Raw genomic sequence first — 23,761 nt, 5'->3', positions numbered from 1 at the left:
CAACTGGTAAGTCCAAAAATTGGTACAAGCTACTTCTACATAAAGGATCTACTTTTCTCTCTCTTCTAGAGAATATCTTCAAACAGGTTCTCTCCCTGTGGTGGCAAGATGGCCCTTCATAGTTCTAGACTTTCATGAACCTTAGTATTTATAATCCTAGAGAAGGAAAGACCTACTGTCTCTCAGAGTTCACATGTTCAAGACTGATAGAGGAACTTTTTTGGCCCGGCCTGGGTGTACAGTCAAGGAGGAGAGAGCGGATGGGGTTCCACAATTAGCAGGGCCTGATCACACCCATGCCTGCTTTTAACAATAACACCAGAATCACGTAGGGTCAGGAAAAGGCACTTTACCAAGAAACAGAAGAATGCTGATCAGACAAAGCAACAGATGTCCAATAAAGAGGAGAGAACATCTATACTGAAAGATTTTGTTGAAAACCAGGTTATATTTAGATGGATCATCTAGGTCAAAATACTGACTCAAACTGATTCTTTTTAAGGAGCAGAATGTACAACATTATCTGAATCTCTTCTCAAATTACAAAGGAATTTCCCCCCTGAAAGCAAACAAATATATTCCTTGGGCATTTCAAAAATTTCTTACTAAAAACAAGGTTATGAAGTAAATATATTTTATTATGGTATGTGGATGGGGGTGGAAATGGCTTATACACCTTTGGATTGACTCCAATAAAAGGCAAATGCTCAAGTGCTAAAATTACAATCCTGTAATAGTAAAGAAGGAAGGAATGATGGAAATGACACAAAAGTGGAAGGTGCACAGGGGAAAGGTAGGTAAGCATAGGCAAAGTATTGAAGCAGCAATCTCAGAATAGCGATCAGACATGGCGTATTGGGGCAGTTTCATGCAAAGCCTTGCCAAATCAAAAAAGGAAGGAAACTAACAATTTGAATAGCTATTATGTCAAAAACATGTCAGAGGCTTTCATTCAGACCACTTAACACAAAGCAATTGTTTCCAACCTAAAGACACAGAAGCTGAAGCTCAGAAGGATTATTAATTCACCTAGAGTCCATTTGATCTGAAGATTATCTGAAGTCAAAGTCCATTCTTTTTCTACAACCAAGTTGTTTTCCAGGAAAGGACAGACTATTTCAGTAAAGGCCTATATCCTTTCTGACAAGAAAGAGAAATTACCAAATGCCCACTAAAATGACCCAAAGATTTAAATGATATATTTAGTAGCTAAGAGTTCTGTTGCAAAGCTATAAACATGAACTGTGTTGTTAAAGAACTTAAAGGACCTATATCCTGCAATTGTCTTGCCCCTTTTAAAAACTCAGTCAGCTATCTGAATGTGTAGATATAAGATCTGTTCAATTCCCTTCTTCACAATTTCTGTCTCCAAACAATGTCAAGCTCTTCCTTACCTCAGTCTTGCTTCACATGGGTCCTTCTTCTTGAAAGACTTTTTCTCTCCTGCAGATGATATTCTGGCTGATCTTTCTCATCATGAATGATTTACTTAACTCAGATGTCACCTCTACATAGTGACCTCTTCCAGCACCTAGCCCTATTAAAACAGACTCCTCAGATAACATTTAGTATGTGGAACTGTTTTATTTGTGTATGTTTTAATTGTTTATCTCCTCCAAAGAGAATATACATTTTTTTAAGGGTCAGGAGATTGTCCACCCTGTTTATCCCAGCTCTTGAATTATTCTTAGGACACAAGAAGCTCTCACAAGTAATACAAGTAATTAATTGAGTACACCTATTACAAGTGGTATAAATTGAGACTATCACTGTTAGGGAAACACACTTGAGAGGAGACAGAAGTGGAATGGAGCCTGTGTAGGAGTTACATTGCCTATTACTAAAGCAAAGAAAACAACAGTAATACGTGAATACTAGTGCCCAATTCCAAGCCAGGCCCTGTTCCAAGCATTTGACATGTGCTAAACTGTTTTTCTCATAATCAGTAAGTTTATCATTGCTATTTTGCAGATGAGTAAAAGTGAAATATATAGGCTACATTGGTGAAGGTCACAGAACAATTAAAGGGCAGAATCAGAATCTGGGCTCAGTCAGAATCCTGCTTTTAACTACAGATGGTCCTGGACTACAATGGTTCCACTTTCAGTTTTTCCATGGCTTGAAAGCAATATGTAGAAACCATACTTATGAGTTTTGATCTTTTTCCCAGGCAATGGATATGTAGTCCGATACTCCATGGTCATGTCGAATACTGGTGGCAACCACAGCTCCCTTGGCCATCCAGGAGTCCACCTGAAATGCAGGAAAACCTGGGTTTGATTCCTGGGTCAGGAAAACCCCTGGAAAAAGAAATGGCAATCCACTCCAGTTTTCTTGCCTGGGTAATCCCACAGACAGATGAGTTTGGCTGGCTACTGTCCATGGGGTCACAAGATTTGGGCACGACTAAGTGACTAAACCACCACCAAACAATTGATACAACCGTTCTGTACCCATACATCTATTCAGCTTTTCACATTCAGGACAATATTCAGTAAATTATACGTAATATTTAACACTTTATTATAAAGTAGTCTTTGTGTTGGATGACTTTGCACAACTGCAGGCTAATGTAGGTGTTCTGAGCAAAGTTTAAGGCAGGCTGGGCTAAGCCATGACATTCTTAGGTTAGGTGTATTAATGTATTTTCGACTTAACATGGCTTTATCTGCACATAACTCTACCCTAAGTGGAGGAAGATCTGTACTTCTTGATTCTGTCTCTCCCCAAAAGCCAAGTGGTTGGCAGACGAACACACAAAAGTCCTCTACGCCTGCTATAAAAGGAGGTTAATACCTTAAAATAACTGGGGAGACTGTAAGAAATAAACAGAAAATTTTGTTTCAGTCAATGGTAGGTATAACACGATTAGTTACAAACTGCGAATATTCTCAATTCTTGTCAGCTTTTCAAGGCTTACGAGGTTACACCGTCAGCCGGTAATACCCTAATTCACCATTTCAACTTTCTTCCTTCCCCTACTTTTTACTTAACGGCGTTTCTCCAATTCCAGTGTTTCTCCAATGAATGTGCAGCAAACTCTGCCTCTGCAGCTTTTTAGTAGCCACATCTCAACCTCCTCATCTGTAAAGTAGCAATAATACCTTCTAGTCTACTCCGCTAGAACTGAAGATAGAAGTGTGAGAGTGCTCTACTGATATTAATTTCTATCATTGGTGGTTTTGTCGGGGTCCTTTTCTCGCTTACTTTGTATTAAAAGAAACAGATCTTTCCGGTTTTCTCTGAATTCCACCTCCTTTTGCTTCTCCAGTCAGCAGGAAGAGTTCAGTCAGGATGGCATAACTTTGCTTTGAGCCTGCGCATTAGCGACGCCCCGCTAGCCTCTGCTTTCCCAGCTTCAGCCACCGCGCTTTGATGACGTCAATTCTCTGCGCCGCGGTGCGAGCTGGGCGCGCGTGAAGAGGTTCGAGTTCTGTTTTCCTTGCGGATTCCAGTACTTGTTGGTCTCCTGATTCGACAGCATGAAGGAGACGCCACTGTCAAACTGCGAGCGCCGCTTTCTACTCCGCGCCATTGAAGAGAAGAAGGTAAACTGGGAATTTAGCGCTGCGTCAGCGGTTGGGTTGCAGGCGGCTCGCAGCCTTCCGGCCTGGATGCTTAGACTTAGCTCTCGTAGGCCCGGGGAGCCCCAGGAGGAGCCGCCAGTGCTTCCCCAAGCCCCCAGTATTTATATGGCTCAGGTGGGGTCTTTTCAAGGCTCGGGTCATGCCAGCGACTGTCAGTACCCGGGCATTTAGTTTCCATTCTCCTATGTGGAGTAGTTAGTATCACACTTACCTCTAAGTCCTTAGCCCGGGGCCTGCCTAGCAAAGAGTAATAGATATTTGTATTAGGAATAAACGAATGAATGTTCTGCTTACAGCGGCTGGATGGCAGACAAACCTATGATTATAGGAACATCAAGATTTCATTTGGAACAGATTATGGGTGCTGCATTGTGGAGCTTGGGAAAACAAGGTAACAATTCAAATTAGGTATAAGCCCAATAGGGAGAAATTTAAAAGAACTTTATTGGCTCAGTTTACAAAGCAGATAAGAAGTCTGAACAGTATTTTGTTTAGCTGCCCCAAATTAGTATATTTTCCTAAATGTAGGACTTTAGTTTTATAACTACACTTTACATTTTTAATCATGAATATATTTTCTGTCAACACGAGCCACACATGGTTGTTTCTGATCTCTGTGAATCATATATGCAGCCAGCAGTGATTGCACTGAATTTGTTCCTTACATTTGTTGTCATTGAGAAGGGCCTACTTTCCTTCTTTTCCCGAGTGACATGAGAATTTGATTTTTAATGTTCATTTGGAAATTGTGGAGGTATTGGTCAGATAATGTTGGTGAACTATGCCATATGAAAACTTAAGGTGTCTCAAGGTTGCATGTCCGATTGTATCACTAAATATTTGTGAAAAGAGGAGTAATGGTCATTGACGCTTAAAAATCTGTGGAATTCTAAATATTGTAATAGATGTTTCGGGGTATGCCTATATATGTTTTATTTCTGTATGTATTCTACTACTGTACTTTGTAACTTCAACCATAGGGATATATCATACTGAATATTTAGTTAACAGATTTGCACTTTGTATTTGCAGAGTTCTTGGACAGGTTTCCTGTGAACTTGTTTCTCCAAAACTCAATAGGGCAACAGAAGGTATTCTTTTTTTTAACCTTGAACTCTCTCAGATGGCTGCCCCAGCTTTTGAACCTGGCAGGTATTTAAATCTTTTTTAAAAAAACTACTTTAACCAGAGGAAAGCCTAACAGGGATGAGCTATTGTTTTAATGCCTGGTATTACATTTCATGACATTAGCCCATTCCTGTTTTCACAGGCAGTCAGATCTCTTGGTGAAGTTGAATCGCCTCTTGGAAAGATGTTTAAGAAATTCGAAGTGTATAGATACTGAATCTCTCTGTGTTGTTGCTGGTGAAAAGGTGGGCAATATACCCAAAATTCTTAATCTTGGGATAAGTGCTGTTGATTTGTGGATCTCTCTACCTGTGCTTTCATTGTCAGAGCTTCAGTTAATTCAGTTTTCTGGTTCACTTCAGATGTTACGGAGTGCTGTCTGTAGAACTTTCTATAGAATCTCTCTTTGGAGGGACAAAAAACATTGGTGAAAATAGCAGCTTAGATTTGTATACAAATTCTTTATTCAAAGAACTTGTGGTTTTTACATATTCTCATGTCTCTTTCTTATGTTATAAGTGAGTTGATGGAAGCAGGTAAGACTCTCCTTTTTTATGGATGAAGAACTAAAGATCTGATTAAATCCTTGATTTGGATAAGTTCATTGACCCACACAGGCCTCATAGTGAGTCACTGGTAGTCTGACATTGGAAATATTACTGTCAACATAGTGTGCTGCTTAATAAAATTAAAACTTCATTCTTGATTAGGGTATTTTAACCATCTTTTTGGCTTCAGAGAAGTCACTTTAATCTTTCCACATTGCACACTTGAATATTATACTTCCTGTACTTGTAAGGTTGTCATAAATATTGTCCAGGAACCTAAGTGTTTAAGTTTTTTAAGTTAGGAGACAATAAAAATATGTTAGTCTTGGGAGTTAGGGAAATCTTAGTACTAAACATAAGGGTGGTTCTGTTCAGTTGGAGTATATATTTTACTGTCGTCAAATGACTCATAGAAAGGTGAACTATTGGTATTTCAGGTGTTGGTCTGGATTAATACTTTTCTAAATATGTTTTTACTGGTACATTGGAAGGAATAAAGGCATGTTTTAACAGCAAGAGAAAAATTTGCACACAGTGTTATCTTTCCTTATAAATAATCTGTGCTTGTGACCATTTAGGATTTATTTTTGTTTTAAATTCACATTTAGGTTTGGCAAATACGTGTGGACCTGCATTTATTAAATCATGATGGAAATATTATCGATGCTGCCAGCATTGCTGCAATTGTAGCCTTATGTCACTTCCGAAGGCCTGATGTCTCTGTCCAAGGAGATGAAGTAACATTGGTAAGCTCCCATGATGTGAGCCAGGCTCCTTCTTAAGAATGAATGATGTGCAGGACAACTTGTTTTTAATGAAGTTTTGTTGTAAATGGCAATTAGATATGTTCTAAAATTTGTTCACAAGGCAAAAACTACATGTGCTTATAATTGCCCTTGAAATCTCTTAAATCTCCTATACAGAAGTTTTGTCGATGGAAGTACAGGCTGTCTTGATGTTCTAAAATAGAACTAGACTGGATTGAGCATTAGATAAAGTGGCTGGCTTATGCTTAGGGGGTGTGTGAGAAATATACAGTTCTCAGTATTTTCACAGGGAGATGCTTTTTCTTATTCTGTGGCAAAAGCCATCAGAAGCACCTGGAATGATTGTTAAAACATATTGCTAGTGTCCACCCTCAGAGTAGGATGGGATAGGATGTACTTTGTACTTCTAACAGTGTTCCCAGGTGATACTGATAGTGGTGGTATAAGGATCACATTTCAAAAATCATGGACTTAGACTATTTCCATTGTCCTTTTTTGTGTGTACAGAGTATCTCAATTTCAATTTATATAAATTATGTGCTAGGACAGTGAAAGTGCGCTGTGGTGATAGTTTGATTTTTGAATTTACAAAAGGAAACATCAGATGCCCAGATTCTCTAAGCTGTCATTTATGATGCTATTTTTAGGAATTAAGTTGGAGCAGACTCTTGAAAGACAGAGATGTTAGACAAAGTTTTGTTAACAATGGAGATGTTGCTTTAGAGAAGGGAGTTGGTATAAGGAAGTAAGAGAGTATAGTATGATTAGTAGGGAAAAAAGACACTTATTAAAAAATGACTTCCCTGGTGGCTGGGTGGTGAAGAATCTGCCTGCCAGTGCAGGAGACACAGGTTCGATCCCTGATCCATGAAGATCTCACAGGCCACGGAGCACCTCAGCCCCCGAGCCACAGACACTGAGCCAGCGCTCTGGGGCCAATAAGCTGCAGCTGCTGAGCCCACACGCTGCAGCTACTGATGCTTGCTCGCCTAGAGCCTGTGCTCTGCAACACGAGAAGCCATCACAGCAAGAAGCCCACACAACCAGAGAGTAACCCCCGAAAAGCCCACACAGCAACAAAGACCCAGCACAGCCCAAACTAAGTAAATTAATTATTCATTAAAAAAGATACTCAACAGATATTGATGGTGGTAAAGTGGTACAGCCATGTTGGAAGAGTTTGGCAGTTTCTTAAAAAGTTAAGTGTAAACTTAATACAGCCCACCAATTCTGTCCCTAAGAGTGTACTCAAAGAGAATGAAAGTATACATTCACTCAAAGACTTCTATGTGACTGTTCATAGCAACACTGTTTGCTATAGCCAAAAACTGGAAACTGTCCAAATGTTCACCAACTAGTGAATGGAAAAGCAAAGTATGGTATATCTACACAGTGGAATATTATTTCACAGCAAAAAGGACCAAGCTGCTGATGTCATGTATACTTCAAGGTGGATGAAACAGGCTCAGTTGAAAGGAGGCAGATGCAGGAGATGGAAAATTGATTCCACTTACATGCAATGCCCAGAAAAGGCAGATTTCTAGAGACAAAGTAAATCAGTGGTTGCTTTGACCTGGGAGTGAGGGTGATCAACTTCAGACATGCTAAAAGGATTTGAGGTGAGTAATGAGAATGTTTGAAAAAAAACTGGATTTTGGTAATAATTACACAACTATGATGTTGAAGTTGAAGCTTCAGTACTTTGGCTACCTGATGCGTAGAACTGACTCATTGGAAAAGACTCTGATGCTGAGAAAGATTGAAAGCAGGAGGAGAAGGGGATGACAGAGGATGAGATGGTTGGATGGCATCACTGACTCAATGGACATGAGTTTGGGTAAACTCCGCGAGTTGGTGATGGACAGGGAGGCCTGGCGTGCTGCAGTCCATGGGGTCAAAGAGTCGGACACAACTGAGCAACTGAATTGAACTGAACTGGTATATTTACTAGAAAGTGGATTATTTACTAACAATTAGTGGACTTTATGGTATGTGAATTATACCTCAATAAACCTTTTTGACAAATACATAAAGTTATAAGAAAGGTGAATGGCAAAGTCAAACAGGTAATTGCAAAAGAAGTTATTTAGGTACTCAGGATTAAAGGGATTTCATCTTTTACCTTAATACTTGATGTACAAGATGATTTTTTTGTATGTTTATAACTTAGGGACTGTAATTATTGAAACTTATTTTCAAACAGTATACACTAGAAGAACGTGATCCTGTACCATTGAGCATCCATCACATGCCCATTTGTGTCAGTTTCGCCTTCTTCCAGCAAGGGTAAGTCTCATCCTCATCATGGCCAAAATTATTAATGAAGCTAGAAATTTTTTGTTCCATTCAAATATGCCATAGGCAAATGAACAAATCCTTCCTTTAATATTAAAGTACTTTATAATTCTTCTCTTTCTTTGTAAGAGCATTAGTTGACAAACGCTCAGTACTGAGAGTTTCCTCAACAGAAGTGATAAACTCTCCTCTAAACGAAGAGACTTGACGTTTTTCTTTTCATGGATTACTTAGAAATTTATGAGTTTACCACAGCATGTTAGTGTATCTTTCCTAGATACAGATATTAGGTTCTAATTGGAGCGTGGGTGAGACTTACTATGGATTAATGGAAGAAGACTTTGGAGTATATTTGAGGAACATAATAGATGGAATAGTTATAGGATAAGAGCAGGTCACAAGGGGGAATGGTTCACAGATGGGTAAAAATCTAGGTTCCTTTAGCTCTCCAGCAGTTTCTTCACAACTCACTGCTAATTCCTCCTACAACAGAAAACCTGAAATCTTAGGTCCTTTAAATGGTGTTTAGGTGCCTTTAAATGAAAACTTGAGCCTTAAGTTTAATATACCTTTAGAAACAAAGGTATAAATATTTTAGCAATTTTATAACTGAGAATTGGAGAAAAGCTTTCATCTTTCAGTCACTGAATTTTATTAAAGGGAAATAGCACTGTCCAGTAGAGTTACTACATAAGCCATATATGTAGGTTTAGTAGCACATTAAAAATAAAAAGAAACAGGTAAAATTAATTTTGATATAGTTTATTTTACTTAGTGTATCTAAAATATTATTTTAATATGTGATCAGTATCTTAAAAATTATTCCTGAGATATTTTGCATTTTTTTAATGAGCAATAAGCAGAATCTGAAAGAATTTCAAAGTACAGAATATTAGGGAAGCTTTAAAATTAACCAAATTAATGTTTTAATAATTCTGTTGTCTCTTCACATTGAAGTGACTCAAATTCATAGGCTCAGACCTGCATACACTCTCTTGATGTTATTATAGTGCTGGCTTTTAAAAATGGTGTGATTAGATTGATACTTCTCTGTCCATGGGATTTTCCAGGCACAAATACTGAAGTGAGTTGCCATTTCCTTCTCCAGGGGATCTTCCTGATTCTTCCTGACCCAGGGATTGAACCCATGCCTCCTGCATTGGCAGGCGGAGTGGATCAGTGGTAAAGAAGGTGCCTGCAGTGCAGGAGATGTGGGTTCAGTCCCTGGGTTGAGAAGATTCCCCTGGAGTAGGAAATGGCAACCCACTCTAGTATTCTTGTCTGGGAAATCCCATGAACAGAGGAGCTGGGTGGGCTACAGCTCATGTCAGACATGACTTGGCTGAACAATAACAAATCTTTTAAAAATATCCATTGTCTTAAAACTGACACAGAATGGGAGAAATAGTAGCAAACCTGACAAATGATTAATTTCCAGACTATACAAGCGGCTCATTCAGCTCAATGGAGAAGGCAATGGCACCTCACTCCAGTACTCTTGCCTGGAAAATCCCATGGATGGAGGAGCCTGGTGGGCTGCAGTCCATGGGGTTGCCAAGAGTCGGACACGACTAAGCAACTTCACTTTCACTTTTCACTTTCATGCATTGGAGAAGGAAATGACAACCCACTCTAGTGTTCTTGCCTGGAGAATCCCAGGGACGCAGGAGCCTAGTGGGCTGCCGTCTATGGGGTTGTGCAGAGTCAGACATGACTGAAGCAACTTAGCAGCAGCAGCAGCATTCAGCTCAATACCAAAAAAACAAACAACCCAATCAAAACATTGGCAGAAAATCTTAACAGATGTTTCTCCAAAGAAGATATACATATGGTTTATAAACACATAAAAAAAGATGTTCAGCATTGCTCATTACTATACACATAGCGTATAAACCCATGAAAAGATGCTCAACATTGCTCATTACCAGAGAAATGCAAATCAAAACTACAATGAGGTATCACCTCACACCAGTCAGAATGGCCATCATGAAAAAATCTAAAGACAATAAATGCTGGAAAAGATATGGAGAAGAGGGAACCCTTTTGCACTGGTGGTGGGAATGCAAATTGATACAACTACTGTAGTATGGAATTTCCTTAAAAAATGAGGAATAAAACCACCGCATAACCCAGCAATCCCATTACTGGGCATATATATATATATATATATATATGTATACCCTGAGAAAACTATAATTGAAAAAGACATTATGTACTCCAGTGTCATCAAAGCACTATTTGCAATAGCCGGGACATGGAAGCAACCTGGATGATTATTGACAGATGAATGGATAAAGAGGCTGTGGTACATATACACAATGGAATATTACTCAGTCATAAAAAGGAAAAACATTTAACTCAATTCTAATGAGGTGGATGAACCTAGAGCCTATTATACAGGGTGAACTAAGTCAGAAAGAGAAAGGCAAATATCATATATTAACACATACATATGGAATCCAGAAAGATGGTACTGATGAACCTATCTGCAGGGCAGTAATGGAGATGCAGACACACACAACAGACTTGTGGACACAGGGAAGGAGGGAGGTAACAAACTGAGAGTGGCTTTGAAACATAGACTTAACCATACGTAAAATTAGACAGCCAGTGGACACTTGCTGTATGGCACAGGGAGCTCAAATCTGGTGCCCTGACAATCTAGAGGGGTGGGATGGGCTGGGAGGTGGGAGGGAGGGGACATAGGCATACCTATGGCTGATACATGGTTGATAAATGGTAGAAACCAACACAGTAAATAATTATCCAATTTAAAAAAATTGACAAGCACTCAGTATCACATTTGTTCAGGTACATTTAACTTTCATTTCAGAACATATTTATTGGTGGATCCCAGTGAACGAGAAGAACGTGTAATGGATGGCTTGCTGGTGATTGCCATGAATAAGCATCGAGAGATTTGTACCATCCAGTCCAGTGGTGGGATAATGCTGCTAAAAGATCAAGTCAGTATTTTGATTGATGTTCCATTAAGAATAGGTCTCTTAGTTTTAGAAGCTTTTTCTCGATTTTTGCGTAAAATCCAACAGGTATTTTCCGTGATTGATCCTAGGCTCTGTTAGACTCTGGTTTCATGACTATCCTTATGCTCTGTTGTCCTTATGCTACAAGGGGTCCTTCCTGCCTTCCTCCCCGGTGTGTGGTGCTCCACAGTCTAACCCCTCTACATAGAAGAATACTCTTCTTCCCAGTGAGGAAAGGGATTTATATCCCTATTTTTTTTTAAGTGTCATAAAGTAGATTTAGGTATAAATTTTACTTTCGAGATTTGGGTACAGTGGGCAGAAATTCTCAAATCCAGCTGCATATAAGGTTCATGTGGAGGCTTTTAGAAAATAGATTGCTGCGTAGCACATGGTGCAGCTGGTTAGGAGCACAAAGGCTACTTGGTTGGAGTTCCAGCTCTGCCTTACACTAACTGACCTTTGGCAGATTATTTCATCTTTTTGTTCTTTAGTCTCTTTATCTGTAAAATAGGAAGTAGTCTTAATGTCAGCACCTTCTTGTTAGAATGTAAGGATCAATATGGATACTTTGGACTGTGTAGTATAAATTAAATGTAAATGTTATTTCCAGAGATTCTGAACCACTGGTCCCTGAGGCCTGGGAGTCTGCTTTATGAAAGCTTCTGAGAGGACACTTTGCAGCTCTGTCTTGAGCAGAGATAGGGATCACTCACAGAAAGGAAGTGAGTGTACATGTGGCCTTTTTAGTGGTATCTTACATTGTCATAGAAAAGTTTCTGGTCAGTTCCCTTAATTAAAAGTCTCTTACATCTTGCCTTAATTTGTGTTTTTATATTGTATTATTTTCTAATTTGAAAAAAAAGTAAGGCTTAAATTGCAAAGGTAGAAAAACTAATCTTATGTTTTTAGTTTTGCTAAAGAAAACTCTTTGATTTGTTGTCTTTAAATAATAGCATTCACTTTTATAAATAGGTTTTGAGATGCAGTAAAATAGCTGGTGTGAAAGTAGTGGAAATTACAGAGCTAATACAAAAAGCTTTGGAGAACGACCAGAAAGTTAGGTAAGTTTAATTTTTTTTAGAATTGAATGGTCTTGTTATAAATTTTTCTGTTAACAACTTTCCTTGCACAAGCATAACCATACAATTTTTACACTCAAATCTTTCCTTATCTAATAGTCTCAGTTGAATATAGTACTTAATGTTTTTGAAAGTTGATCAAACTGTTTATTGTATTGCATTCCATTCAAGCATAATCTGTACTGAAAGGCCACACAATGCTTTTCTTTAAAAAAAAAAATAACATTTCTTAGGAAAAAGAGAATCTGGTAACTTATACTAACAGAACACAAGCTGGGGTTGATGCCCATCTCTTCTTACTTTGTGACATTAAGCAATAGCTGTGTCTTGGCACTTCAGTGTCTTCTGTGGTCTGGGAGGTTACTGCCTACCTGGTGGGGCTGGTTTGAGGTTTGGAGAATAATATACTTCAAGCACATAGCACATGCTTGGCACGTGGTTTAAGAAATGGTTAATTATAGTAGCTTTCTATTATCTCACTTGATAGGCCAAATAAATGGGTGAGATTAAGTTAGTCAAATAATTTCTCATCCAATGTCTCATCTATCAAAAGGATAAAATAGTTAACTTTTTTTTCCTTCCTGTCTTCTCTTCCATCTCAATCTCCCTTTCCCTCCCCACTCCCTAAAAAAATCCACATAGGAAAGAAGGTGGAAAGTTTGGCTTTGCAGAATCTATGGCAAATCAAAGGATTACAGCATTTAAAATGGAAAAGGCCCCTATTGATACCTCTGATGTGGAAGAGAAAGCAGAAGAAATCATTTCTGAAGCTGAACCTCCTTCAGAAGTGTATCTTTACTGGGTGATTTTTTTTCTCAGTAAAAACAAGATTTATAATACTTGTGGCATGATTAGGGCTGTGTGAAGTGCGTGCATACTGAAATTTTTTTCTGAAAACACTGTTAGAAAAAAACATTTACAAGACAAGATAGTGTTGAGGTAAATTGATGGTGTAACATCTACCTTCCCTTCAACTATCCTCAGAAATCAGAAAATTTTATATTCTAACAACTTTCAGTGTTTTATTTTCCTTTTGGAAAAATTCTTGAATCTCAGTGACATAGTCAAAGACTATATACACACCATTACATTGTTCTTAAAGTTAATTCATTTACCAAATTTATTACTACAACTGAAATGTTCCAAGCCAGTGTGTGTGTCTTGATATTTTTTACCCATTCTGTCCATAAAATCTTAACCTGAGTTACACATTTTTTTCTTCATTCTTCAGCCATCCATAGTATAGCCATTAATTTTTGTAAGAATTTGAGGTGAACTTCAGACTTAACAGAAAAGAACTTTCATTCTAATTGTTTTCAGCACTGCATCAAATAGCAGTGTATTTGTTATTTAGTTTTCTTAACTTGCTAAGTGTTTCTAAACCTGTGCTGTGGACTCCTGGGACCGCCCAAATTGGAGAGGGAATAGAAAACTCCTGGGGTCATCTTGAAGACTCTGAGAAGGAAGACGAGGATGAAGGTGGCAGTGATGAAGCTATCATTCTTGATGGTATGAAAATGGACACAGGAGTAGAAGTCTCTAATATTGGAAGCCAAGGTATGTGACACTTTATGGCTATATGTAATGTGTATATATATATATACACACATATATCTTAGGAATCTTATTTTTATATTAGCATTTACTTATTTAGAGGGACTAAATGTTAATTTAAATTTCAACTGTTGAGGCTAACTGCAATGTTAACTCCCAGTTCTTTTCTAAGAATATACTTTTCTTTGTAGAATGGTGGTATTCTTTGATATGTGAGGAGAGTGGCACAAAATTTTTTTTTTTTTTTTTTTGATTATATATCCAGGCCAGTTGTAAAAGGATAAGTTTCTTAAACCCCATTCGTGCACGCTGTTTTTTCTTTGTATAGTTTTTAGTGCATGCTCAGTCGCCAAGTTGCTTCTGACTCTTAAAGACCCCATTGACTGTAGCCTGCCAGACTCTGTCTGTGGGATTTCCCAGGTAAGAATACTGGAGTGGGTTGCCATTTCCTCTTCCAGGCAGTCTTCCCATCCCAGGGATCAAACCCCCGTCTCCTGCATTGGCAGGTGGATTCTTTACCACTGAGTCAGTTGGGAAGCCTCAAATACAAAAAGGAAGTATCATAACATGTATTAGAATAGTGCTGTCCATGCAATTTTCTGCAGTGTTAGAAATGTTGTCTACACTGTCCAGCATAGTAGCCCCTAGGCCAGTGCTGTTGAGCAGTGAAATGTGGCTTGTGTAACCAAATACTGAATTTTATTGATATAGTTAAGTAGCCACATGGGGCTACCATAATAGAGCTGTATGAGAACCCACAACATTCTAAATGTGTATGAACAGTGGTATTCCTAGATGTTCTTGGCATCCTGAAAGCAACAGAACTATAGAAATGGTTCTCACCTGTGGCTATTTTAAGGAAAATCAAATTCTATCATGAATTATTTATGTAGACATAAAGTAGGTTAGTAGACCTAAAGGACAGTTACTAAATCTGGCTGAGAAAATAGTTGCACATACCTGTCTGCCTTTGAGGAAGATTATTGCCTGTAAATATTACTGAGAACCTACTGGGTATTTTGGAAGGCCAAAAAAAAAAAAAAAAAAATTACCCATTGATTGGGATCCTTACTCAGCTTGATACTTTTTTTTTTTTTTTTTAACTATATATGCCTTTATATATATAGGTGGCCCGCCTGCCAATGCAGGAGACCTAAGAGACCTGGGTTCCATCCCTGGGTGGGGAAGATCCACTGGAGGAGGAAGTGGCAACCCACTCCAGTTTTCTTGCTTGGAGAATCCCAGGGGCAGAGGAGCTAGGGTCACAATTGACACAACTTAGCACACATATACGAACAAAGGAAGAAATGGAAAACTCTTACGTGGATCAGAAATGGATTTGTAGGAAATGGATTCTTCATATACTGTTTTTTGGAATTTAAATTGACAGTTTCTGGAGGAGTTTGGCAAAAATCTTTTAAAAAGCACAAGGAATTCATTTGGCATATTGACTTGTTTCCAGATTAGTTCTATAAAAGATGCACTGTATCTGTAAAATAGATAGATTTACCCCCTAACTTTTCTGTGAAAGCAGCACACATGGTTTTTCAGCACTCCAACGAATAAACTCAGGGAAGGGAAGAACCAAACAGATCTGTAAGCCTCCAGCCAAAATGCCACCTGGGCCTCTTCTATCTGAAATCTAATTCCTCTAACATTTTCTTAAAGATGCCCCTATAGTGCTCTCAGACAGTGAAGAAGAAGAAATGATCATTTTAGAACCAGATAAGAATCCAAAGAAAATAAGGTAACAAATTTCTGATTTATTTCAAATGTGTACTCAAGACTCTTTAGAGGCTTGCTCTCTGGTTTATTGTCATCTTACCCTCTAAACAGACACCTTTTTCATTAGCAATCCAGATGTTCTTTCTATGGTTTCTCTATACATCTGCATGGGTGCCTTTCAAGGTTACAGTATTCTTTTGCCATAGTTGGTAAATATCCAACCTACTGGAAAAAGTAAAGTTTGGATCACCAAAGTAGGGGGCAGTGTAGGAAGTAAGGTTGGTAAAAACCATTTGTGGAATCAGCTCATAGTACTAATACTTTTGAAACATTAATTTACTTTGTTCACAGAACACAGACCATCAGTGCAACACAAGTAAAAGCACCAAGTAAAAAGCCAGTGAAGAAAAGAAAAAAGAAGAGAGCGGCCAATTAAAGTTCACATAGTTGTATATTTGTGTATATAACTATTAAAAAGGTATTTATTCAGTGCTAACAATCGAGTATTTTATTCACAAATCCATCATAAAATCTACTTCTTTATACAGTTTTTTACATTACGCTTTAAATGTTTAGAGAACTCTACAGGTTTTAAATAGCTGTCATTTTGGTAGGTCAAGTGTACTAAAAGCTGACGAATGAAGAAGTGTTTTCATAGTGTGTACACAGGCCTGACAGAGTCTCAGATTATTCCCAAGTCACAGCTGGCCCAGTTCCTTAAGGAAGTGAATGTCAGCACCTGTGTGTTGGAAGGAGAAGCCTTCCCAGTCCTGATGAATTTTTCTGAGTGAAATCCTGAAGTCAAATTTTTACTTCAAATTAAATTTGACTTACAAACCAAATTTTCCAAATCAATTTATTAATTATTATCCTGACAGCTGACATCATTAATACTTTAACAGAAACCACTTAAAATTAGCCAAATATCTAAGATAGTTACATTTACAAAAGATATACAAATTAAAACCATTTAAAAAGTAATAGATACCATAATTTGTACTGGACCATAAGCTTCTGTATTCAGAAATGATTGTAAAATTAAAACCTAAGATAAAATCTGTACACCATATACTTTGAGTGATTTACATCTTAGAAAACAAAGGCAGTCTTTTCACTGTTACACATTTAGTGTCTCTGGTGGGTTGAGGAGAGAAACACCATGATACCTGTAAGTAGAAAAAAAAAAATCCATTTTTAGTCAACATTCATTGGGTGAAGCAGATCATGGAATTATACACATACCAGGAACTCACAAATTTCTGCCTACTTGATTTAATATTTACAAAGCCAGTTTGGTCCCCCAAACATGCATGCATGCCCTGTTCCTCTCCCCTCTTCTCCCTCAAATGTAGGACAGAAAGCTCAAAACACATGGCTGCTAAGAGAGCAGTTGCTTAAATAATAAAAGTTAAAATATTAAGGAACTCTGAACTGTAGGGACAGCCTGGAAAAGCAAACTTGTGTAATATCTACTGCTGTTAATTCTTACTTTGAATTTTTGTACTTCTCTCTTATTGACTGTTGTGCGTGCTGTGGTGCTCTGAGGTAGGTCTGGTGAAGGTCCAGGAGACAAGGCTTTAGAGTTTCCAGAGTATATCCAGTCTTCTGTACTAATGATTCAGGCTGCAGGAGGGAGGAGAAAACCACTGGACTTTGTTTTTGTAACAGACACTAAACACAAGTTAGTAGTTGGCATTAAGCTTGAGTTTTGTTAAACTTCAGTATTTAACACCTCCAATGGTGAACAGGGAAGCCTAGCTAACACCTCCAATGGTGAACAGGGAAGCCTAGCATGCTGCAGGCCACAGGGTCACAAGGAATCAGACATGACTAAGCAACTAAACTGAACATTTTCCAGTTTTCTTAAGCTCCTTTTTGCTGACTTCAATTTTTACAATTTTCCCTGCCAGTGGCAGGCCTTGTCGCCCAAATTCTTTAAGCACATCTTTCAAATCCAAGTATTAACTAAGCTTTCTAAGACAGGACACTTTAAACAGAGTAGATGGTTGAACAACTCTTCCAGTTCAGTACATTTAGACAACTATCAATTGTCTAGGACAGTTACTTATCTGGCACAGGCATTTAAAATCACAAAGTAGACGTGTGAAGATGTTGTAATACATACCCAGCTTTGTCCTGTGACTGTGTAGAGTGCTAAATGAAAGGCTGCTGCAGCGATAACTGACGGCAAATACTTTAGATATGGGTCAGCATCTATCAAACTTAACTCTCCCAAAAACTGGAATGAAAAAGTAAATAACTTTATGATCATAAGAGCTCTGGAATTCAAACCTCAAATCCTCCCTTTTTGACCTAATTTTTTCCTGTCTTTTAAGACTGCTGTATAGCAACCATATAAAAATTTTCACAGTCACATCTTTAAATACATCCACTACTGCATTGTTTTGCTTCATTCTCATCCTGTATTTTTCCTCTAGCCTTTAGAACAACCCTTCTGGCTACCACTTATTTTCCATTCTCATGTCCCCAATGCTTTCCCAGTTTACATTATCCTTTGCGAGTGATGGGCTTGCTCTCATGTGCTGCAGCACTCATCTGTCCTAGAATACTATATTCCTTGGCCAAGACTGTATAATGAAACTAGAGCTTGCCCCATTTGTGACCTCAGAATCTTCATTCAACAGAATGAAAAGAACTTACCATTGCTAAACTTTCAACTTTGCAGTTTGCAGGCTGCTGATGCAAAAAGTACTGGGTAAGAAACTGATTTATTGTTGGTGCAGCTAAGTCAAAAGCCAGGACTTTCAAGACTAGGTGCTCCATCCTTAGAACTTGTTTCTTGGTATAAGTGTCATCTGTAATGTATACAAACTCTGCTACTTCTGGCGGGTATATCTCTTCAAACTTTCTACAATGAAAGAAGTAATTAGTCCTTCTAAAAGAAAAGCAAGCTTGTTTATCCCAACTTGAAATCCCTTAAGCAGAATCAATGGAATGAATTTGAAACCAGTTGCTTGTTTCCACTGATACTTGACCATTTTTAGCTGAAATTGGATAAATGCTAATTAAAAGCCCCATATATATATGTCTTCCACTGAAGTCCAAGGAAATGAGAGACTGACTTCCCAAGATGGGAGCAAGGTCATCAAATAATTGAAAATGTAGGAAATTTCTTTAAAAATGGTTTATATTTTAGTTTTCATATCTTAATGGGGAAAAGGTAAGCTTTTGCTTATTTAACAGAAGGTACTTTTCTGTGGAAGGAACCATACTTTGTAACCTAGTCCTAGTGTATTAAAATCTTGCCAGTCTGTAGGTTCTAGTGCCCTGAAAGACCGATTTAGGCAAATTAATGTCCTAAATTTATAGTTTCATCTACACTATCACCCCTCAAGTAGTTGTGAGTCCTGGTTTGTGTTATATGTTAAAACATCACACTTGGCAAATATATGTATTTTAAATCACAATTTCTTCCCTACACAGAAAAATACTAATCACTTTTAACCCAGTGAACCAAGTTGGACTTACGAGGCTAAAAGCATAGCAGCAGTGCCCACAAGTTGAAGTTTTCCTCTCAACACAGACATGGATGAAAGAAACCTATCAATGTAGTTCACAGCCAAATGCAGGGTCTCGTTCTGCAGTTTATATTCTTCTCCTACTTCAACTAACCAGTCCACGAGGATAGCCCTCATACTGTTAGTAATGTCTGGCTGTTTCTTCATGTAACCCACTTTAGGCTTACATTTAACCTGTTGAGTGTTAAAATTGCAGTTAGAAATTCTATCATTAACAGATACTAGCTACATGCTAGAAACTTATAATTACAGTAATTAACTGGCAGTTAAAGAATTTAAAAACATCATCTTAATTTCATTTCCCCACAGTAAATAAACAGCAGTGTAAAGAGTAGATTCAGGGAGCAGTTACCTCCATTTCCCTAAGGTACGTGTGAATGTCCTCATGGTAGTCTGGTACTTCATTAACACTCACTGGCTTTTCATCTTCCAATACAACTGACATTTCCATAGTATGTGGAGACTCTGGGACAAATCAAAAGTACAGTTAAGTTCACTTAGTTTTTGACTTAAGAGCTAAAAATGATTGTCCTTGTAAGGAGTCCCATACTACCAATGAGCTTATTTCATCCGACTAAAAGAGCTTTTTATAACAAAATACATAGAAGATTTAACTCTCATTTTAGTACCTCTGTCTACTTAGTTTTGGAATGATTTTAATTAAAATATCATTAGACCATTAACAGGAAAATGAATTTGAGAAGCAGGTTATTAAGTTAAACCATCATTCACCTCGCATGATAGGAAGACTGGTTCTGTTAGAACAAGGTTAAAATCCAAACTCTTGAGATAATATCTAGGATTTGTCACAAGAGAGTTTGCAGACCCCAAAGTCTAACATTTGCAAAGCATAATCCAGGCAACAATTAGAAGCAGGGCTAACAAGTGTGCTAAAGAGGAAATCAGATTTGTCATGGGCAGTTCAAACATATTAACGGTACAATCAATGGGTGATTGGTAAATTCATCTTTGGAGGCAATGAATGTCATCCATTATTATTTCAGCTCAAAGTTTACTTTGAGGTTAAAATTTGCTGTAAATTTTAAATAATACACAAATTACTGTATTTCCAAAGTACTTCTCTGCTATACCTCTCATTTATACAACTAAAACTGATACTGAATTCAGTGAGCTGTCCAGTGAACCCATAGCCTGATGGTAAAGCAGCACAAACTGCAGACAGAGCTGTCCATAGCAGTTACTCTGACTCACAGGAAGACAATTCTTTCTGATATCAGACAATCACTCAGGTTTTACAGAAACAAATTTTAGAGCTGGAAGGGATGTTGGCTATCTCAATATTTAAAGCTGCATCCTCAGATGGCATTCTCTGAAATGGTATGAACAAAGTTAGTCTTAACTGAAATATATTCTCCCAACCAAGCAAATATTTCAAGGGTCAATTAAGTCTTTTTTTTTTTGCTAAGTCACTTCAGTCGTGTTCGACTCTGTGAGACCCCATAGATGGCAGCCTACCAGGCTCCCCATCCCTGGGATTCTCCAGGCAAGAACACTGGAGTGGGTTGCCATTTCCTTCTCCAATGCATGAAAGTGAAAAGTTAAAGTGAAGTCGCTCAGTTGTGTCCGACTCTTCTCGACCCCATGGACTGCAGCCTACCAGACTCCTCCATCCATGGGATTTTCCAGGCAAGAGTACTGGAGTGGGGTGCCATTGCCTTCTCTGAATTAAGTCTTTGGGATCTAATGAAATTGATGTGACTAGCAGTGTACCAGAAGGAGCATGGGATTAGAATCTTTTTGGAGGTCACCAGGTCACGGATTAGCTGTGAGGCCTGAGATAAGTCACACCCTTTCTAAACTTGTTATATTATGCCTAACTCATAATGTAGTAAGGCTCAGGTAAAATGTCTTAGAAGGAAAATATTAATCCAACCTATTTAATAATTATATTTATTCAAGTTTTCTTTAAAACTTACCAAAACTACCATCCATTGGGTAATCAAGAGGTGCCAGTGGCTTTCTTGGTCCTGGTAAAGTAACAGCTGAATTAAAGGCCAAGACATCTTCACTTTCTGATTTTTTAGATTCAGTTGGCCTCTTTTGAATTTCTTCTGCTTCATCCACATGTATGGTAAATGCAGGCTGTTTATTGTTTGCTTTCCAGGGAGGAACAGGGACATACTCATCATTTATAGGAAGATCCTTAAGAGGTGCAACCTACAATGAAATAATTAACTGCTTTGAGCCTATTAAGTGGAATTTTACTTTCATCCCCTTATACTGCTGAGTATAGTCCCAAATCCTCTATCAGGAAAATTAAAACTTTTGGGGGCAAAGTTCAGGCAAGGAAATTTGAGTAGCTGGAGAAAAAAGAGATGCTTCAATTTGTCATAGGCATTCCTGTGACACCAAAGATTTCAGAGTCACACCAAATGGAACTTTGCAAAACTAGGCCAGAGATGCCTGGAGTGGCAGGCCGAAAGATGCCAAATTTAACAGAGATGGCAAAAAACAAAAGTGGTTTTCCTTTTTCACCCCAGGGTGGAGCAACAGAGCAAATTCAGTAAGATGGCGGAATTGACCAAAAGCAAAGTATTTTTTATACCTTTGCCCAAAGTAGAGGTAGTTTCTTTACCCATATGGGGAAGACGAATAAGGTCGGAATAGTGCCTGGGGTTTAAAGCAGAAAGGCGCGGAGGCGGGCAAAGATCATACTCAACGTTGTGGGGCTTGGTTTGATCCCATTATCAATGGAAAAATACTCCCAATGGAAAGCTGAGAGGCAGCATGAACGCATAGCGCTGTCAGGGACAGTATGGGAGAGTAACTAATGGGAGTAATGTGGCGTCCTACACTCTAGAAACCCAGGGATCAAGGGACTCCAGATCCTAGCCTCCCGCGAAAAGCCCAGGGAATGCTTTCTCGCCACTCTCCTCTGCCGGCTAAACCCGTGCAAAACCCCGGCTCGGCCCTCCCTCCTGAGGATATCGTTCATTGCTTTACCCGTCGCGTCTTAGGCCTCTGGGGAGCTGGACCCCGCGAGTTTCCGGCCCTCAGTACCGCCAGTCCAGCCCGGGTCCGGGGCTGCTGGGCGGGCGCCGCCTTCTCGGGATTGACGTTCTCCTGGTCCTCCTGGAACGCCGTCTGCTGCAATGTTACCGCCGAACCCGCCTCGCGGGCCGCAGGCCCGTGCGCGGAGCTGCCCAACATCACTGCTCCCGGGGGCGCGGCGGGATCAGCCCGGCGCCAAGCAGCGTGCACTGCGTCCCGCCGACCAGCCGAGGAACACTCCAGCCGTACCCGCCCGCCGCAGCCCGAGCCAGCCTGCCCGTCCGCTCGGGACCGTGTAGGACCGAGAAGACTGAGAAAGGCGGAGGCAGGAACTGCTGGGCGTGGAGGGACAAGGACGCCCCCGAAATGAAGCGAGCAGCCCGCCGGAGCTGCGGCTGTTCCCGCAGTTCAAGTATCCCGCGACTATTGAAATGAACCAATGAAAGGGGCCAGTCCTTGTGACGTCACTCGGGGCGCCGCGGTCGCAGGCGAATGAAGGCGGCTGCGAAGGCACCCGAACAGGGGCGGAGCGGGACGAAGAAACAGCGAACGGCGGCAGAAGGAAGGACGCCTGCGCCGGGCGGGGAGGCGGGGCCTAGGCTTATGGTGGCTTTAAATACCGCCGCTAAGCGGTTCCTGTCTTAGGGTAGGGGCGGCCGCTAGTACAAAGTGAATTACACTTTAGCAATTATTAGTGGGCCGTACATAGAGCCTGACCATGGGGTTAGTCCATGGGGTCCCAGAGTCAAACATCACTTAAAGATCACACCATCACCACCCGGCCTTTAGCCTTAGGACCTCCAGTTAGCTTGACTGAAGTTTCTCAAGGTCTAAAATCGGATCCGGCCATATTGGCCTGGTGGTCTTGTTCAAGTTACTCAATGTTCTGATTCTCAGTTTTCCTATCGGTTAACTGGGGTGATAATATCTACACGTCATAAGTTCTCATTAGTATTAATGTGCATTAATCATTTCACACTCTGCTTATGTAATTGATACTCAAGCGGATGACTTATAGTGTCCGCTTACCATTTTCACGCTTCTTCAGTCTTATCCTTTTTTTCTTCATGAAGATGCAATTAAACCGCCACCTTGAATTACTGTTGATATACGTAACAAACTAATATACAAGAAATTCAACTAGACAGCCATTAACTTTTATCTCTTTTTTTTCCCCCAAGGTATGGCAGCCAACAAAAAGCACGTAGTGAAATTGCAGTGACCTAGATATAATTGCGAAGGCAATGGCACCCCACTCCAGTACTCTTGCCTGGAAAATCCCATGGACGGAGGAGCCTGGTAGGCTGCAGTCCATGAGGTCGCTAAGAGTCGAACACAACTGAGCGACTTCACTTTGACTTTTCACTTTCATGCATTGGGGAAGGAAATGGCAACCCACTCCAGTATTCTTGCCTGGAGAATCCCAGGGACAGGGGAGCCTGGTGGGCTGCCGTCTATGGGGTTGCACAGAGTCGGACACGACTGAAGTGACTTAGCAGCAGCAGCAGCAGATATAATTGTGTTCCATGTAGAAATGAAG

The 23,761-nt window shown here is 39.5% G+C and overlaps 2 protein-coding genes and 1 long non-coding RNA gene across 4 annotated transcripts; 1 reads left to right on the top strand and 2 right to left on the bottom strand.

Annotated features, from left to right (window-relative positions):
* Positions 1-1,564: 1,564 nt before the first annotated feature.
* On the bottom strand, positions 1,565-3,358 carry LOC109560208 (uncharacterized). Its single transcript, XR_002180884.2, has 2 exons — positions 3,208-3,358; positions 1,565-2,253 (listed from the first exon to the last, which is right to left on the bottom strand). It is a non-coding gene; the product is annotated as an uncharacterized lncRNA (long non-coding RNA).
* A 12-nt stretch (positions 3,359-3,370) lies between these two features.
* EXOSC9 (exosome component 9) lies at positions 3,371-16,169 on the top strand. Of its 2 annotated transcripts, XM_019962192.2 has the most exons (12): positions 3,371-3,548; positions 3,884-3,978; positions 4,620-4,739; positions 4,858-4,960; positions 5,872-6,009; positions 8,234-8,316; positions 11,159-11,291; positions 12,285-12,373; positions 13,034-13,180; positions 13,764-13,948; positions 15,614-15,692; positions 16,022-16,169. In XM_019962192.2, exons 1-12 carry the CDS (start codon positions 3,483-3,485, stop codon positions 16,104-16,106), a joined length of 1,323 nt encoding a protein of 440 aa, XP_019817751.1. In that variant the 5' UTR covers positions 3,371-3,482; the 3' UTR covers positions 16,107-16,169. The 2 variants fall into 2 exon arrangements, with proteins under 2 accessions (XP_019817751.1, XP_019817752.1); XM_019962193.2 differs by lacking the exon at positions 15,614-15,692.
* Positions 16,170-16,512: 343 nt separating this feature from the next.
* CCNA2 (cyclin A2) lies at positions 16,513-23,705 on the bottom strand. Its single transcript, XM_019962195.2, has 8 exons — positions 22,174-23,705; positions 21,147-21,387; positions 19,562-19,674; positions 19,160-19,383; positions 18,332-18,539; positions 17,796-17,909; positions 17,160-17,293; positions 16,513-16,836 (listed from the first exon to the last, which is right to left on the bottom strand). The coding sequence occupies exons 1-8, from the start codon at positions 22,378-22,380 to the stop codon at positions 16,788-16,790; spliced, it is 1,290 nt and encodes a 429-aa protein (XP_019817754.2). The 5' UTR covers positions 22,381-23,705; the 3' UTR covers positions 16,513-16,787.
* Positions 23,706-23,761: the final 56 nt, after the last annotated feature.

Source organism: Bos indicus, chromosome 6 (assembly GCF_029378745.1).
Source record: "Bos indicus isolate NIAB-ARS_2022 breed Sahiwal x Tharparkar chromosome 6, NIAB-ARS_B.indTharparkar_mat_pri_1.0, whole genome shotgun sequence".
NCBI classification, from domain to species: domain Eukaryota; kingdom Metazoa; phylum Chordata; class Mammalia; order Artiodactyla; family Bovidae; genus Bos; species Bos indicus.
Note: the sequence above shows the minus strand (reverse complement) of the source record. Positions and strands in the feature narration are given on the sequence as shown.

What these genes read in the sequence shown, in the direction of transcription:
- CCNA2 (XM_019962195.2), bottom strand. Translation starts at nt 22,380, where the DNA reads ATGTTGGGCAGCTCCGCGCACGGGCCTGCGGCCCGCGAGGCGGGTTCG. An exon ending in CCCAATGGATGGTAGTTTTG is followed by an intron (nt 19,675 to 21,146) that starts GTAAGTTTTAAA and finishes GATTTGTCCCAG; the next exon opens with AGTCTCCACATACTATGGAA. An exon ending in AAGTTGAAAGTTTAGCAATG is followed by an intron (nt 17,910 to 18,331) that starts GTAAGTTCTTTT and finishes TTTTCATTCCAG; the next exon opens with TTTTTGGGAGAGTTAAGTTT.
- EXOSC9 (XM_019962192.2), top strand. Translation starts at nt 3,483, where the DNA reads ATGAAGGAGACGCCACTGTCAAACTGCGAGCGCCGCTTTCTACTCCGC. An exon ending in AAGGAGATGAAGTAACATTG is followed by an intron (nt 6,010 to 8,233) that starts GTAAGCTCCCAT and finishes ATTTTCAAACAG; the next exon opens with TATACACTAGAAGAACGTGA. An exon ending in GAGAACGACCAGAAAGTTAG is followed by an intron (nt 12,374 to 13,033) that starts GTAAGTTTAATT and finishes AAATCCACATAG; the next exon opens with GAAAGAAGGTGGAAAGTTTG.